This window comes from Columba livia, chromosome 30 (assembly GCF_036013475.1).
Source record: "Columba livia isolate bColLiv1 breed racing homer chromosome 30, bColLiv1.pat.W.v2, whole genome shotgun sequence".
Classification (NCBI taxonomy): Eukaryota; Metazoa; Chordata; class Aves; order Columbiformes; family Columbidae; genus Columba; species Columba livia.
In genome coordinates, this window is record NC_088631.1 from 483,050 (window position 1) to 499,025 (window position 15,976).

A 15,976-nucleotide genomic window follows, 5' to 3' on the forward strand; every position below is an offset into this window, starting at 1 on the left:
AAACGGCATCCAGAAACTCGAGAAATACGTTTATTATAAATCACTTAAACACTTCAGGGAAGGGTTTAGAGCCTCAACGTGGCTCCTGCTCGGCGATACCGGGGGGAGACCGGGATTTTAGGGGGTGGGGGGAAGAGAACACCGGGAAGGGGGAACCGGGGCGGGAACCGGTGGGGACGGCTCTACTGGTAGTAGAGCTCCAGGTTCATCCCATCGTGGATCTCATCTGGAGAGCGGGGTTAAGGAGAAGGGTGGAGATCAGTGGGGCTGGGGAAGCTGCGAACGCCGCCCGCCCCCATTAAAACCCTCAAACACACAGAATCCCAGAGTGTCGGGGGGTGGAGGGACCTCAAAGCTCATCCAGTGCGACCCCCCGAGCGGGAACACCCGGCTGAGGTGACACAGGAATGTGTCCCTGTCCTGGAACTGAGGGGCCACAACTGGATACACTATTCCAGATGTGACACACTATTCCAGATGTGACACACTATTCCAGATGTGACACACTATTCCAGGTGTGGCCTCCCCAGGGCAGAGCAGAGGGGCAGGAGAACCTCTCTGACCTACTGACCACCCCCTTCTAACCCCCCCAGGTCCCATTGGCTTCCTGGCCACAAGGGCCAGTGCTGGCTCAGCCCACAGCACCCGCTATTCCCAGCTGGTCTCCCATCCAAGCACTGACCGGGCCCGACCCTGCTCAGCTTCCCAGAGCAGACGGGATGGGGCATTCTTATGGCGCTATGGCTGTATATATTATATATATGTGTATATATATATGTTCCCCAAGTATATCCTGATAGTATCTGAACTAAAGGGCAGAGCAGAGGGGCAGGAGAACCTCTCTGACCTACTGACCCCCCGCTTCCAACCCCCCAGGTCCCATTGGCTTCCTGGCCACAAGGGCCCAGTGCTGGCTCATGGTCCCCCTGCTGTCCCCAGGACCCCCAGCTCCCTTTCCCCTACGCTGCTCTCCAACAGCTCATTCCCCAACTTATACTGGAACCTGGGGTTCCACACGCTATTCCAGATGTGAGACTCTATTCCAGATGTGGCCCCACCAGGGCAGGAGAAGGATACAGTCGCCCAGCGTGACGTGATCCTTGAAGATCGTGTACCTGCGGGGACGGGACACAGCGGGTCAGGGAACAGCATTGGGGTGGGGGGGAAGGGGGGGGCGCCGCTTGTTCTCGCCGCCCCCACTCACCACTTCTTGAGCACGATCTTGTCCCAGCGGGTCCCGGTCTGGGCCGCGATCAGTTTCTTCAGGTCGCGGATCGAGTCCTCGGTGCTGGCGGGGCCGTTAAGGAAAAGGCGGCGGGAACCGGGGAGATCAACCCCCACCCCCCCCACCCCCAACCCCGGGAGACCCCCCCCCGGCCCGTTTCCCGGGGATACTTGCATTTCACCCGTACTTTCTTGCCCAGACGGTCGTTGCACACGACTTCGATCATCGTTGCCTGAGGGATGAAAGCGGTTACCGGGGGGAACACGGAACGAGGCACCGGGGAGGGGGAAGGAGGTACCGGGAGGGGGAAGGAGGTACCGGGAGGGGGAAGGAGGCACCGGGGAGGGGCCAAGAGGCACCGAGAGGGGATGTATCGTTAACGAAGGGGGCCCGGGAGGTGAAGAGGGGGGTCCCGGCCCCACCGGAGCCCGCCCGGTGCCCCCCGGTACCCACCCAGCTCTGCGTCACTCCCCACAGCGACTGCGACGCCGGAACCGGACGTTAGGAGGAGTGTGGGCGGAAGTGGCGTCAGCAACGCGGGTGAAGCGGGCAGCATGGCGGACGCAGAGCTGCCGGTGCCGCCGGTGCCGGTGTGGATCCGCATCCTGGAGCCGCTGCCGGTGCGGGACCGGCTGCGGGCGGCCAGGTGGGACCCCCCCGCTGCCAGCGGCCCCGGGAGCGGCCGCCCCCCGCCTCGGCTGCGCCGCTGAGCGCTTCCTCCGCCTCCCCGCAGCGTCTGCCGGCTGTGGCGCGATCTGGTGCGGGACCGAGCGCTGTGGAGAGATGTGGATGTGAGAGCGGACGAGGTGCGGGCGGCATCCCCGCACCGGGGTCACCCCAGGGCGGGCAGGGGGTGTGTGGGGGGGGTCACCCCAGTGTGGGCAGGGGGTGTGTGGGGGTGTCACCTCAGTGCGGGCAGGGGGTGTGTGGGGGGGTCACCCCAGGTCGGGCAGAGGATGTGTGTGGGGGGGTCACCCCAATGTGGGCAGGGGGTGTGTGGGGGGGTCACCCTAATGTGGGCAGGGGGTGTGGGGGGGGGTCACCCCAGGGCGGGCAGGGGGTGTGTGGGGGGGGTCACCCCAATGTGGGCAGGGGGTGTGGGGGGGTGTCACCCCAATGTGGGCAGGGGGTGTGTGGGGGTGTCACCTCAGTGCGGGCAGGGGGTGTGTGGGGGGGTCACCCCAGGTCGGGCAGAGGATGTGTGTGGGGGGGTCACCCTAATGTGGGCAGGGGGTGTGGGGGGGGGTCACCCTAATGTGGGCAGGGGGTGTGGGGGGGGGTCACCCCAGGGCGGGCAGGGGGTGTGTGGGGGGGGTCACCCCAATGTGGGCAGGGGGTGTGGGGGGGGGTCACCCCAATGTGGGCAGGGCCTCATATGGGAGGGGACCCCCCAGTTGTGAGCAGGGCCTGAGATGGGGGGGGTCACCCCATTACAGGCAGGGTTTGTGGGGGGTCACCCACAATGGGCAGGGGGCTCAGATGGGGGGGGTCACCCCACTATGGGCAGGGGCTCATATGGGGAGGGGTCCCCCCAGTTGCAAGTAGGAGCTGAGATGGAGGGGGGGGTCACCCCATTACAGGCAGGTGGTGTGGGGGGGGTCACCCACAATGGGCAGGGGCTTAAATGGGGAGGGGTCCCCCCAGTTGTGAGCAGGGGCTGAGATGGGGTGGGGGGATCACCCCATTACAGGCAGGGGGTGTGTGGGGGGGTCACCCCACTATGGGCAGGGGCTCATATGGGGAGGGGTCCCCCCAGTTGCAAGCAGGGGCTGAGATGGGGCGAGGGGGTCACCCCATTGCAGGCAGTTGGTGTGTGGGGGGGGTCACCCCACTATGGGCAGGGTCTCATATGGGGAGGGGCCCCCCCAGTTGCAAGCAGGAGCTGAGATGGGGGGGGTCACCCCATTACAGGCAGGGGGTGTGGGGGGGTCACCCACAATGGGCAGGGGGCTCAGATCAGGGGGTCACCCCACTATGGGCAGGGGCTTAAATGGGGAGGGGTCCCCCCAGTTGCAAGCAGGAGCTGAGATGGGGGGGGTCACCCCATTACAGGCAGGGGGTGTGGGGGGGGTCACCCCACAATGGGCAGGGGGCTCAGATGGGGTCACGCCACTATGGGCAGGGTCTCATATGGGGAGGGGTACCCCCAGTTGTGAGCAGGGGCTGAGATGGGGTGGGGGGATCACCCCATTACAGGCAGGGGGTGTGTGGGGGATCACCCCACTATGGGCAGGGGCTCATATGGGAGGGGACCCCACAGTTGCAAGCAGGGGCTGAGATGGGGGGAGGTCACCCCATTACAGGCAGGGGGTGGGGGGGGTCACCCACAATGGGCAGGGGGCTCAGATGGGGGGGTCACCCCACTATGGGCAGGGGCTCATATGGGGAGGGGTCCCCCCAGTTGCAAGTAGGAGCTGAGATGGGGGGGGGGGTCACCCCATTACAGGCAGGGGGTGTGGGGGGGTCACCCACAATGGGCAGGGGGCTCAGATGGGGGTCACCCCACTATGGGCAGGGGCTCATATGGGGAGGGGTCCCCCCAGTTGCAAGTAGGAGCTGAGATGGGGGGGGGGGGGTCACCCCATTACAGGCAGGGGGTGTGGGGGGGGTCACCCACAATGGGCAGGGGGCTCAGATGGGGGTCACCCCACTATGGGCAGGGGCTTAAATGGGGAGGGGTCCCCCCAGTTGTGAGCAGGGGCTGAGATGGGGGGGGGTCACCCCATTACAGGCAGGGGGTGTGGGGGGGTCACCCCAATATAGGCAGGGTCTCATATGGGGAGGGGTCCCCCCAGTTGCAAGCAGGGGCTGAGATGGGGTGGGGGGATCACCCCATTACAGGCAGGGGGTGTGGGGGGGTCACCCACAATGGGCAGGGGGCTCAGATGGGGGGGGACCCCCCAGTTGCAAGCAGGGGCTGAGATGGGGGGGGTCACCCCATTACAGGCAGGGGGTGTGGGGGGTCACCCACAATGGGCAGGGGGCTCATATGGGGAGGGGTCCCCCCAGTTGCAAGCAGGGGCTGAGATGGGGGGGGTCACCCCATTACAGGCAGGGGGTGTGGGGGGTCACCCACAATGGGCAGGGGGCTCATATGGGGAGGGGTCCCCCCAGTTGCAAGCAGGGGCTGAGATGGGGGGGGTCACCCCATTACAGGCAGGGGGTGTGGGGGGGGTCACCCCACTATGGGCAGGGTCTCATATGGGGAGGGGTCCCCCCAGTTGTGAGCAGGGGCTGAGATGGGTGGGGGGGGTCACCCCATTACAGGCAGGGGGTGTGGGGGGGTCACCCACAATGGGCAGGGGGCTCAGATCAGGGGGTCACCCCACTATGGGCAGGGGCTCATATGGGGAGGGGTCCCCCCAGTTGCAAGCAGGAGCTGAGATGGGGGGGGTCACCCCATTACAGGCAGGGGGTGTGGGGGGGGTCACCCCACTATGGGCAGGGTCTCATATGGGGAGGGGTCCCCCCAGTTGCAAGCAGGGGCTGAGATGGGGGGGGGGGGGGTCACCCCATTACAGGCAGGGGGTGTGGGGGGGTCACTCACAATGGGCAGGGGGCTCAGATCAGGGGGTCACCCCACAATGGGCAGGGGGCTCAGATCAGGGGGTCACCCCACAATGGGCAGGGGGCTCAGATGGGGAGGGGTCCCCCCAGTTGCAGGCAGGCGCTGAGATGGGGTGGGGGGGTCACCCCAATATAGGCAGGGTCTCATATGGGGAGTGGTCCCCCCAGTTGCAAGCAGGGACTGAGATGGGGCAGGGGAGTTCACCCCATTACAGGCAGGGGGTGTGGGGGGGTCACCCCATTACCGTCAGGGGGTGCGGGGAGATCACCCCACTATGGGCAGGGGCTTAAATGGGGAGGGCTCCCCCCAGTCAAGCTTATTTTTGGGCTCAATCTCACAATCCGACTATTCCCCCCCCCCTCCAAACTTACGCAATAAGTCGTTTGGTTCCATCCAGACCTGGATGACGAAATCCTCGTTGCCGCGCATCTCGTTAGCAACCGGTCTTTGTGCCCTGGTCCTGTTGGGGCAAATAAACAACGGCTAAACGCCCCGGCTCCGCTTTGGAAAGCACCCCAAGGCTGCCGGTTTAATGAGCACCGCGACGCCTTCATCGCGCCGGAGTAATTAGCGTTATTAAAACTCTAATTGCTTTCTCTTAGGGCTGGGAGAACGGAGTTAAAACAGCAAATGGGAAAATTAAAACCAAAAGTATCTGACAATCAAAGCGCAGCTTGAACCGAAATGTTCTCCGGGTGTTGGCGAGCGCGACGGCAATGATTTTATGTTATATAAAATTATATCGTTTTATATCCAACGGTCCCAACTTTTAGACACGGAACAGACGTTCCAAGTTGTCGTGGCCCAAAGTGGCCTTGGGGCTGTAAATACCTGACGAGCACGGCGCAAATTGCGGCAATAAGGGACCGAAAAGGCTCTTCTTGGGTCACCGTTGTGTTTCCGCCCCAATAGCGGCTTCTGCAGGGCTGTTCCAGCCCCTTCTTGCTCCCCATTTCCACCCTGGGGGGGTTTCTACCCTGTTTAACCCCATTGCAGCTTTTGCCAAAGTTGAACTGCCCCAAACATGGTGGCACCAAAGCCCAATTTTGGGGCAAAATCCAGACTAAAAGGCTTAGAGGAGTCAGTGAAACGGCTCTTGGGGCTGAGAGGGGTGAAAGTCGACAAGCAAACTTAGGAAAGGCCCAAAATTTCCCTGTTCTTGGTCACCGTCATCCTAAAGCTGCTCCTAAGGCTGCTCCTAAACCCCCATCACGTGTAGGTTTAGACGGCACCTTCGCCCGGGTGCTCATCAGACCCAAATCTTGATTTTCTCGTGCCTAAAGCTTCGTTTCCAAACCATTTCCTATTTTGCAGCCGCACTTGGAGGAAATACCTTCAAAACCTCGAGAATTTGCCCTTTTAAACTCCCAAAGGATGGAATTATGAAGACAAAGGACACCCCGCTCAGCCGGTCAAGAACCTCCAGGTAGATCAATTATCGCAAGCGGCCGCGAGCCAAATTGCTGCTTTGAGGGGACGAACCGATGGGGCACGACCCGAAAACACGCTGGTTAAATTATAACCTTGGGATGGAACGGCCCTAGAGACGTCCCATGGTCTTTCCAACGTTGATCCCGCTGGAAGAACCGTCTCCCTCGGTCACGTCGGCGCCACCGGGATGGACGAGGAGCATCTGAACGACGATCTGCGTGTTTTTAAAGGTAAAACATGGGTGCTTTATCGGCCTCGAGGAGCGCGGCCTTTCTGAGGGAGACGAAGGCCTCTGCTCCTCTTCCTCCTCGCTTTAGTCCCTCGAGCTAATTAGCTCTAATGTGGTTGATTAGTTGGGGGTGGGACCCCGTCCTGATGAGCTTGTTGTGGGGTTCGGGTGGGAGATGATGCTGCGGGTTTGGGGTGTCACCCACAAGCCCGTCATGGCGGTGCTGGGCTCGGCCTAGGCCAGGGCACGATTAGGCTCTTCCTGGAGCTTTGCAAAGCCGAGCTCGCCGAACCACACAGCCCAGCACCCATGTGGACCCCCCAAGGTTGCCCCTTGGAACCTGAGGGTGTTTCTGAGGTTCGTCCCCTCCAAGAAGGACATTTGGGGACATCGAGGGACGGCAAAGCGCCCTCCAGGCCCGGACTGGCGCCTGGGGAACCGTTTCCCTTTTGCAAAGGCTTTGGAAACGTGTCACGGCCCAAAACACATGGTGTAAACTTTTGGGGTCCTTCCAGCCCCCCAGCTTGTCCCGAATAGGGATTACCACCAAAATTCCATCTTCTGCACCCACTAGTTAACCATTCCGGGTTATTAATTAACCCGTTTATAAATGGAAGCTCTGAAAACATCCCGCCGACCCCAGGGGAAGGTTTTCACGTCTCTCTGCTTTGCTTTTGAAGACAGAAACTTCTTCCAGCAGAAGCTGAGATCCTTTCTCACCGTCTACTTGCTCCTGGCCCTCTCTTTCCTGCTCATCATCACCCTGTTCGCCGTGTCGCTCTCCAGAGGTACCGGGCTATCTTTTAATTGATTAATTAGGCAGGTGGGACCGTGAGATACATGAGGTTGAAGCGCACGATCCCGCTCTAGGAGAATCAATAGGTCCTAATTCTGCGTGATGGTGACCAAGAGAAGCTTGGCTGTCCCACCTAGAGACTGCGCTGCCGTCTATATGTATAATTATATAGCAATATATAAAAATATATAAAATCCTGGGTAATCCAGGCTTCAAGTGTTTGAAGTTTCCTGGGGTTTCTTTGCATCCCCAGCAGAATAAAGAACCCAGAACAAAACGCAGCGGGTGGCAACGCCGTGCGACCGACGTCTCTCCCTCTCTCTCCATAGTTTCGGCCGTTTCATCCAAACTCAACGAGGTGCAGCCGGAACGGAGACACAACTTTTCCAGCCGGGATTCCCTGTGTAAGTCCTGGTTGCTGTCACAACCCACCGGCTTTCCTTCCCCTCTCAATTTGCCCTAAATCGTCCCCAAAACGTTCATCCTTTGGGTTGTTGCGTTGAGGTGGTGTCGGGCACCCATCCCATTCTGTCCGCCGTCGTGTCCGCCGCAGTTTGGCACTGGGAAGCCCGTTGTCCCTGCAGTGTCCCTGCGATGTCCCCCTGTCCTTCTCGCAGTGTTTCCCTGCGGCCCCGGCTCCAGGGAATGGGAATATTTTGATGGCAAATGTTATTACTTCTCCTTGGCCCGGACGAGCTGGCACAAGGCGAAGGCTCATTGCGAAGAGATGCACTCGCAGTTGGCCGTCATCAACAGCTACGCCAAGCAGGTAAAACACAGCAATGAAATAACAATAAAATAACAATGAAATAACAATAAAATAACAATAAAATAACTAACAATAAAATAACCGAACCACAAAGCCAAAGAAACCACCCACACGATTCTAGGCAGGAAAGTCGGGGTTGGCCCCAGTGCTGGTGTCAAAGTGGTGGTTGCTCAACCAGCAACACCTGCGAGGGTCCAGCCTTGGGGCGACCTGGACCAGAGCAAAATTAAGCTCTCCCTGGAGCTTTGCAAAGCCAAGCTCGCCAAACCGCGCGGCCCAAACTGTGTGGACCCCCCAAGGTCGCCCCTTGGAACCTGAGGGTGTTTCCGAGCCCTCTGAGAGGGACATTTGGGGACATGAAGGGCTGGCAAAGAGCCCTCCAGACTTGGATTGGCGCCTGGGGAACCGTTTCCCTTTTGTGGAGCGTTAGTGGACAAGTTCAGAAACGAGTCACAGCCCAAAACACGTGGTGTAAGCTTAGGATTCCTTTACATTCTGTGCTACCCACACCTGCTCGCTGGGTGCTGTTATCCTTTGCACCAGCCAGCAGAGAGCAGGCGGAACCCACGCGTCCCGCTGCTCCGGTACACGCACGGGATGCTCGGGGTGCTTGGGATGCACCAGCACCCATCCCGCTCCTCCACCTCGTAAAACCCCGCGCAGAATCGCACCCTCCGGCTCCTCCGTGGGTGCTGAGGCCGCCCCGAGGAGCCGTTTCCTGGCGCTTTTCCCTCCTGATCCCTCTCCCCGCTGCAGAATTTTGTCATGTTCAGGACACGGAACGAGCGCTTCTGGATCGGGCTGACGGACGAGAACTCGGAAGGGGAATGGGAATGGATCGACGGGACCGACTATAAAACCACGTTCACGTGAGTGCCGGCCTGCCCTGCATTTTCGTGCCCGTCACCCCAAAAGAGCAGGCGTACCCCATTTTGCCACTTAACCAGCTTTCTAGCACAGCGGCAGAAGCAAGAATTAGCACCTAAACCTGTCTTAAATCAGCCAGGTTTAGCTCGGCCCTGCCGCAGGGAAAGCGGCTCCGCTCGGCCCCTCCCGCCCCGTCTCACTTTGCCCCTTCTCACCCCAGATTTTGGAAGGAGGGCGAGCCCAACAACAGCGGCAACAACGAGGATTGTGCCCACGTCTGGGTGTCCGGGAAGTGGAACGACGTTTACTGCACCTACGAGTGCTACTACGTGTGCGAGAAGCCTCTGCCCAACTGAGCGGAGCCCCGTACGGAGCCGCCGTCCCACGCTCCGCACCGCAAATGTTCCTTCTCCTTCTTAATTTATACGATCCGCCTGCCCGGTCCCCGCTCTTCCTCCCCACCGCGCTGTCCCGAGGAAGAGCAGAGGTGGATTTGGATGGTCCTAAGCAATAAACCCAGGAATCCGGGTTCTCTGTGGGGAGCTCAGCCTAATAAAGGACGATTATTGCTCTGGTTAACGAAGCTTCTCCGTTTCTGGGCGGGTGTTGGAGCTGGGGGTGGTGCAGGTCGGCGGTGACACCGGGAGCGGGCTGGGGACACATGGGACACAATGTGGGATTGGGATCCCAGGAGGGGATGGTGGCATCACCTGGTGGGGTTTGGACTCCACGTGGCAAAATCGCCTGGTGCTCGTTGGTTCGAACGTGGAGCTTGGTGCTGGTTCAGCTCCGTGTCACCGGTCACCGGTGACATTGGGCTCCGGGACCCCGCAGGGATTGGGCTCCCTCCCCTGTTTTCCATCCTTCTGCAAAATAACCCTCGTTTTGGGCCGGAAACCTGGTGTTTCAGCGCTGGTTTTAGGCGGGAATAGGCTCACACCTCTCAGCCGCCTGTGAAAAGCTGCTGATGGCAGCCGGATGGTGCACGGTGTCACCAGGTGTGTGCACGGGGGTGTGCACTGCAAGGTGTGTGTGCACTGCAACGGGGGTGTGTGCACTGCAGGGTGTGTGTGCAATGCAGGGAGAGCGTGTGCACACACACGTGTGTGCACATGAGCGTGTGTGTGCACTGCAAGGTGTGTGTGTGCACTGCAAGGTGCGTGTGTGCACTGCAAGGTGTGTGTGTGCACTGCAAGGTGCGTGTGCAGTGCAGGGAGAGCATGTGCACACGTGTGTGTGCACATGAGCATGTGTGTGCACTGCAAGGTGTGTGTGCACACTGCAAGGTGTGCTTGTGATGCACACGGCTGTGCACACGCGTGTGCATGCACTGCAAGGTCTGTGTGCACTGCAAGGTGTGTGTGCACTGCAAGGTGTGTGTGCACTGCAGGGTGTGTGTGTGATGCACATGGGTGTGCACATGTGTGCACACACGTGTGTGCACATGAGCGTGTGTGTGCACTGCAGGGTGTGTGTGCACACTGCAAGGTGTGCTTGTGATGCACACGGCTGTGCACACGCGCGTGCATGCACTGCAAGGTGTGTGTGCGCTGCAGGGTGTGTGTTCGATGCAGGGAGTGGGTGTGCACACGTGTGTGTGCACTACAAGGCGTCTGTGCGCACTGAAGGTGTGTGCGCTGCAGGCAGCGGGCGTGCACAATGTCCATGCACACGCGTCTGTGCACACTGCAAAGTGTGTATGTGATGCAGTGAGTGTCCGTGCACACTCGTGTCCGTGCACACTCGTGTCCGTGCACACCGAAGGTCCGTGTCTGTGCTGCCGGGAGCGCGTTGTCGCCGCCCTCAATCGCCCGGTACCGGGGGTGCCCCCGGTCGTGTCCCCCCCACCCGCGGGCAGCTCGGAGCCGGGACCCGGGTGGGGGCAGCACCGGGACACCCCCCGGCTGCAGCCCCGAGGTCCTGCCCGGTGCCCGGTTCTCCCCGGTTCTTCCCCGTTCCCCCCGGTTCTCCCCCGTTTCCCCCGGTGGATCCGTCCGAAGAGCCGCGTGGGGGACGCGAACCCCAACTCTGCGGAGCCCCCACCCCCCGGTGACCACGGCACGGGGCCGGTCCCGGTGCCGCCCCGGTGGGCCCGTCCCCAGATCCCACAGCAGCGACAGTCGCCCCGACGGCGGGAGGACGCGGCTCCTGCTGCCCTGTCGGCGACACGGCTGTCGTGACACCGCCCCGCGGTGAGCGGATTAACGAGAACCCCGCGGAGCCTCCCCCGTGCCTGCGACAGCCCCTGTCGTGAGCAGCGCTCTCTCTGTCGCGACAGCCGCTGCGGGGAGCGCCGTCGGTATCGCCCCGTGGGCGCCCCGGGCTCAGCCCTCGGGGTAACGGGAGGGTCCGGAGAGGGTGTTCCGGGGGGGGGGTCCCCGCCTTGATGGGGCCCCCGGCGCGCTCCCGGCTCAGGCGCGCTCCCGGGGGAGGCGGGGGGCGGCGGCGCTCACGGGCGCGGGCGCGGACACGCGCGGGGGCTGCGCGCTCTGCCCCGCGCTCGGTCGCTCCCCGCTCCGCTCCGCTCCCTTCCCCTCCCCGCCGGTGCCGCCGCCGGGATCGTTGTCCCGGTAAGTGGCCGCGAGTGGACGGGGCGGGCGGGGATGCGGGGCCGCGGGGGTGCCCCGTAGAGCGGGGAGTGGGGGGAAACACGGGTGTGCGCCCCGTCTGTGAGCGGAGAGACCGGGACCAGCACCGGGACCGGCACCGGCAGCGCAGGGACTCGTCGGGCCGCCGTGTCCCGACAGGACGGGAGGGGGAGGGATGAATCACCGCGGCCGCATCCCCCGGCGCAGCCCCCGCTGGGGGCTCCGGGGATACGGGGGGGAAGGTCGGTCCGAACCGCAACGAGAACGGGGGGAGCGGGGCGGGTAGACGGAGCCGCCTCCGTGATTTCGTTAACGTTCGTTTAACGGGAGCTCCGGGCCGCACAAAACGATCGGGAGGCACCGGGGAGCCCCGAGCCAGCAGGGGGGTGACCGGTCCCGGGCTCACCGCTCCTCTCTGCCCGCAGCCCCCCCGCCGGCCGCCGGTATGAAGACGGAAGAGGCTCCGTCCTGCCTGCAGCAGGCGACGCCGGTCCTGGGCTTCGGTGAGTGCCCGAGAGACCGGGAACGGGCGTCACACACCAGGGAGACCCTCGGCGCCCCCAGCCCGGGCAGCATCCTCAGCTGCCTTCCCCATCCTCATCCTCCGCAGCCGCTCCGGGGGTCTCGGCGTGTCCCCAAGTTGCAGCGGGACCAGCCGGCCCTGCCTGCGCTGCCCGTTTTCCCCCAGCCCTACGATCCCGCATTCCCCGCTGCGTTTATTCCCCACTCGGAAAGGAGATTCCTTCCCCCCCGAATTGTGGGGGTGACCAGGGAGCACCCCCCGGCTCAGCCCGGCTTTGCTGTTTGCCGATTTGACGGTGCCAAAAGCCGCGGCGATATGTTGCCACGCTGCAAAATGCCGTCCTGAGAGCCCAAAGCGGCCGCGGCTCCGTGGGCTGAGGTTTGTCCTTAAGGGCAGACGGTGCAAGGGAGCCTGGAAGGGACAGGGACACCGCGTTTGTCCCTTGTCTGTCCCCACCTCGTGGATAAACCCCTTTGGAACCTCCGCTGATTTTTGGGACCATCCCGTGCAGGGCCCGGCCGTGACTGCGTGGCCGTCACCCGGCCGTACCCGACTTTGCCAACCCAAAATTTAAATTACAGCCAAAATACCTGCCCGAGAGCCGGCGGGGAGTTCGGGTGCCGTGGGAGGGAGGGCCTGGACGCAGGGGGTTAATTTGGGTAATACCGGGATGAAGCACCCCAGCTGCGTCTCCCCAGGTTGTGTCCCCGCGTTGTCCCTTTTCCCTTGCTCAGAGACCCGCAACGCGGCGGCTGCGGATCGCTCCTCGTTAACGTATCCGCTGGTCTAAACTGTTGCGTTTTTAGGAGCTGGATGACTTTAGGGCAGCGCGAGGCACAATCTCCTTTACTTTCAGTTTTGTGGCAGCGGGGGATTTGGGGAAGCCGATGGTTTTCTCGGGGTTTTTCGCATCCCTGCGGAGCTCGGGATTGCTCGCTTGTTCTGTTGTGTTGCAGCATCGCAACAAGACTTGGGTGTGGATTATCGCTGGGTAACCTCTGCTCTGCACCCCACGGCAGGACCCGAATCCCCGGCGTCCTCCTGTCCTCTCCCTGGGTGACACGGAGGGACAGACCCAAGTTTTGGTCTCTCTCCCTTTCAGACTGATCCCACCTTCACAAATCTCCCCGACATTTTGCTCCCGGACTCATTTACTATTAGATTACTCCCTGTTGGGTTTTTTTAACCCCTAAATTAAGAGGAGTTGGGGATTTTGAGCCCCAGGTGCCTCCGAGCCACTGGTCCCGCGGTGACACGCAGCCCTTGGGGTCAAAGTCAAGAAGGGTGGAAATATTTGACTCCAGAAAGGAGGAAAATGAGAAGTGGAGGCTCAATGTGGAATAAATATCCCCAGGGAACCTCTGCACGTGCCCACGGCCTCTGGACGTGGCTGCTCGGTGCCTTGGCCGTCCACGCTGCCCTCCAGGCACCGTTATTGCTCGTTTTTCCTCTTTTTGGGGAAAAAATCCCCATTTCCCCTCCTGATTTGCTGGATCCCTGTTGGCAGGACGGCTCTCAGGGGCTGGTCCCCTCCAGCTGATGTTGCCACCTCCAAATTAGAGCTGGGCTTAGCGCTCCCTCTCAACCTCTTGTTCCTCCAAGGCGCAGCTCAAGCGCCATAAGCTTCATTGTCCCCACAACCCTTCAAGGGGCCCGGGTGGGTGTTACCCCAGGATCTATGAGTTTCCAGGAGCATCGAGAAGCTGGAGAGGATGGAGAAAAGGGCTCATAAAACCCAAGGAGCCCGGTGGTGGCCATTGGAGATGGTGCCTCCGCGATCCAGCTCCAGCGCAGCAGAGAACGGATTTATTACTTACTCCTTCACCTTGAAGTTATCGTGACAAAGCCTTTGAAGAGCAGCCATAGATTTATGAGTTGATAACACTAAGGAGAAAAAATAAAAGTCCCAAAGCTCTGGAGCCTTTTTAAGAGGCTTTTGGCAGTGAATCTGGGGTGAAAGTGGACAAAACTCAGAGCCGGCTCTGTCCTCTGGCCTGGGCTGAGGTTTCCAACAAGTCTTCTGTGTCTCCGGTTCCCAAACGCGAGTTCTCCACATCCTCTGTGATTTATGGTGCCAGAGCTGTGGAAATGGGGTCACCTTGAATTTCCCACCTGCGGAGAAGCCCAGAACCTGCTGCTTTCGCAGACCTGACTTGGATGTTTCTTTTCGAGGTTGTCCCAAAAAAGCTCCATGCTGAGCCTCCCTTCTCCCTCCACTCCAGTGGCTGTTGTAAAAACAACAGGCGATGAGTGCGAGGAGTTATGTGACGCTAAATATCACCCCCATCAAAAGGCAGAGACTGCAGGACGTGATCCCCCCAGCAAAGGGAACCCCTTCCCCCTTACTTGGCACTGGTTTAGATTGGAAATTGGGAATAATTTCTTTACAAAAGGGTTTTTGGGTGTTGGAACAGGCTGCCCAGGGCAGTGCTGGGGTCGCCAGCCCTGGAGGGTGAACAGAGGAGCTTCTTGGGGACATTTTAGTGACAGGGTTGGGTGATGGTTGGACTTGAGGTTTTCCAACCAAAATGAGTTGATGATTCGGTTATTCTAGGGTTCTATGAGTCTACGATTTGGCGATTCTATGATTTGATGATTCTATGATTCAGTGATTCTATGTTTCTCTGATTCTCACGCCGTCTCTCCCTTGCTGCCCAGGTTCAGACTCCAAGATGCGGGAGGTTGTCAGGGTTGGACTTGATGAGCTTAAGGTTTTCCAACCAAAATGAGTTGATGATTCGGTTATTCTAGGGTTCTATGAGTCTATGGTTTTATGGTTCAATGATTCCATGACTCTCTGATTCCTTGATTCTCAAGCCATCTCTCCCTTGCTGCCCAGGTCCCGACTCCAAGATGCAGGAGGTTACCAGGGTTGGGTTATGGTTGGACTCGATGAGCTCAAGGTTTCCCAACCAAAACTAGTTGATGATTCGGTTATTCTAGAGTTCTGTGAGTCTGTGATTTGATGATTCTATGATTCGATGATTCTGTGATTCAATGATTCAACGATTCGATGATTCAATGATTCGATGATTCAATGATTCGATGATTCAATGGTTCCATGATTCCCTGATTCTCACGCCGTCTCTCCCCAGGCTCCGACTCCAAGATGCGGGAGGTGTGCGCCGGCTGCGACACCCCCATCTCCGACCGGTTCCTCCTGCGAGTCAACGAGCGCTCGTGGCACGAGGGCTGCGTGAAGTGCGCCGTGTGCCTGCAGCCGCTGGCCGGGACCTGCTACTGCCGCAACCGGCAGCTCTACTGCAAACACGACTATGAGAAGTAAGTTTCCTGTTTTTCTGTCCCTCTCGGCTTGGTTTGGTGGAGTTGGGATGGGTTCCATCACGAGGTGGGGCTCTGGAAGGAGGTGTTGGTGTCAGGGTGTCGCGGTGTTGGTGTCATGGAGGTTGGTGAGATGATGAGGACCACAGGGGTGTCCTGTGAAGGGATGTTGTCCAAACAGAGGGACAGGAGAGGTTGGCTTTGATTGAACGTGGTGATGTGGTGGGGATGACAAGGAAGAGCTGAGCTGGTGGATGAAGAGGAGGAAGGAGGAGCTGGTGGATGAAGAGGAGGAAGGAGGAGCTGGTGGATGAAGAGGAAGGGCTGAGCTGGTGGATGAAGAGGAGGAAGGGCTGAGTTGGTGGATGAAGAGGAGGAAGGAGGAGCTGGTGGATGAAGAGGAAGGGCTGAGCTGGTGGATGAAGAGGAGGAAGGAAAGCTGGTGGATGAAGAGGAAGGGCTGAGTTGGTGGATGAAGAGGAGGAAGGAAAGCTGGTGGATGAAGAGGAAGGGCTGAGTTGGTGGATGAAGAGGAGGAAGGAAAGCTGGTGGATGAAGAGGAAGGGCTGAGCTGGTGGATGAAGAGGAGGAAGGAGGAGCTGGTGGCTGGTGGGACGGTCTGCAAGAAATGAGGGACCAAGCACTTTGATTATGGCATAAAAAGTGGAGTTGCTCCCATGCTGGCTGCTGGGTCCATC

At 60.2% G+C, this 15,976-nt stretch overlaps 3 protein-coding genes across 12 annotated transcripts in view; 2 read left to right on the forward strand and 1 right to left on the reverse strand.

Moving 5' to 3' along the window:
• Positions 1-17: 17 nt before the first annotated feature.
• The window catches only part of UBL5 (ubiquitin like 5), a 99,589-nt gene continuing 83,630 nt past the window's right edge, over positions 18-15,976 (reverse strand). Inside the window, exons 1-5 of one of the 3 annotated variants that reach the window (XM_065043903.1) lie at positions 1,679-1,773; positions 1,396-1,457; positions 1,205-1,288; positions 1,078-1,115; positions 18-226 (exon numbers count right to left, since the gene is read on the reverse strand). In XM_065043903.1, coding sequence (XP_064899975.1) covers positions 183-226; positions 1,078-1,115; positions 1,205-1,288; positions 1,396-1,451 — 222 coding nt within the window. In that variant the 5' untranslated portion in view covers positions 1,452-1,457; positions 1,679-1,773 and the 3' untranslated portion in view covers positions 18-182. Of the gene's footprint in view, positions 227-1,077; positions 1,116-1,204; positions 1,289-1,395; positions 1,459-1,543; positions 1,774-15,976 lie in introns of those variants that run through there. The other 2 variants (XM_065043905.1, XM_065043904.1) reach the window with 2 other exon arrangements.
• Positions 1,765-9,464, forward strand: LOC102088157 (hepatic lectin). 7 transcript variants are annotated; one of them, XM_065043895.1, is made up of 9 exons: positions 1,782-2,031; positions 5,191-5,356; positions 6,108-6,219; positions 6,338-6,454; positions 7,134-7,241; positions 7,579-7,653; positions 7,867-8,018; positions 8,775-8,887; positions 9,106-9,464. In XM_065043895.1, exons 4-9 carry the CDS (start codon positions 6,412-6,414, stop codon positions 9,239-9,241), a joined length of 627 nt encoding a protein of 208 aa, XP_064899967.1. In that variant the 5' UTR covers positions 1,782-2,031; positions 5,191-5,356; positions 6,108-6,219; positions 6,338-6,411; the 3' UTR covers positions 9,242-9,464. The 7 variants fall into 7 exon arrangements, with proteins under 7 accessions (XP_064899970.1, XP_064899969.1, XP_064899967.1 ...); XM_065043898.1 differs by having other exon boundaries at positions 1,765-1,871; positions 1,959-2,031; positions 5,191-6,454; XM_065043897.1 differs by lacking the exon at positions 5,191-5,356 and having other exon boundaries at positions 1,765-1,871; positions 1,959-2,031; positions 6,108-6,454.
• Positions 10,861-15,976, forward strand: part of LOC102090427 (LIM homeobox transcription factor 1-alpha-like) — a 29,128-nt gene continuing 24,012 nt past the window's right edge. The window contains exons 1-3 of one of the 2 annotated variants that reach the window (XM_065043878.1): positions 10,861-11,077; positions 11,899-11,976; positions 15,092-15,278. In XM_065043878.1, coding sequence (XP_064899950.1) covers positions 11,919-11,976; positions 15,092-15,278 — 245 coding nt within the window. In that variant the 5' untranslated portion in view covers positions 10,861-11,077; positions 11,899-11,918. Of the gene's footprint in view, positions 11,078-11,136; positions 11,456-11,898; positions 11,977-15,091; positions 15,279-15,976 lie in introns of those variants that run through there. The other variant, XM_065043877.1, reaches the window with a different exon arrangement.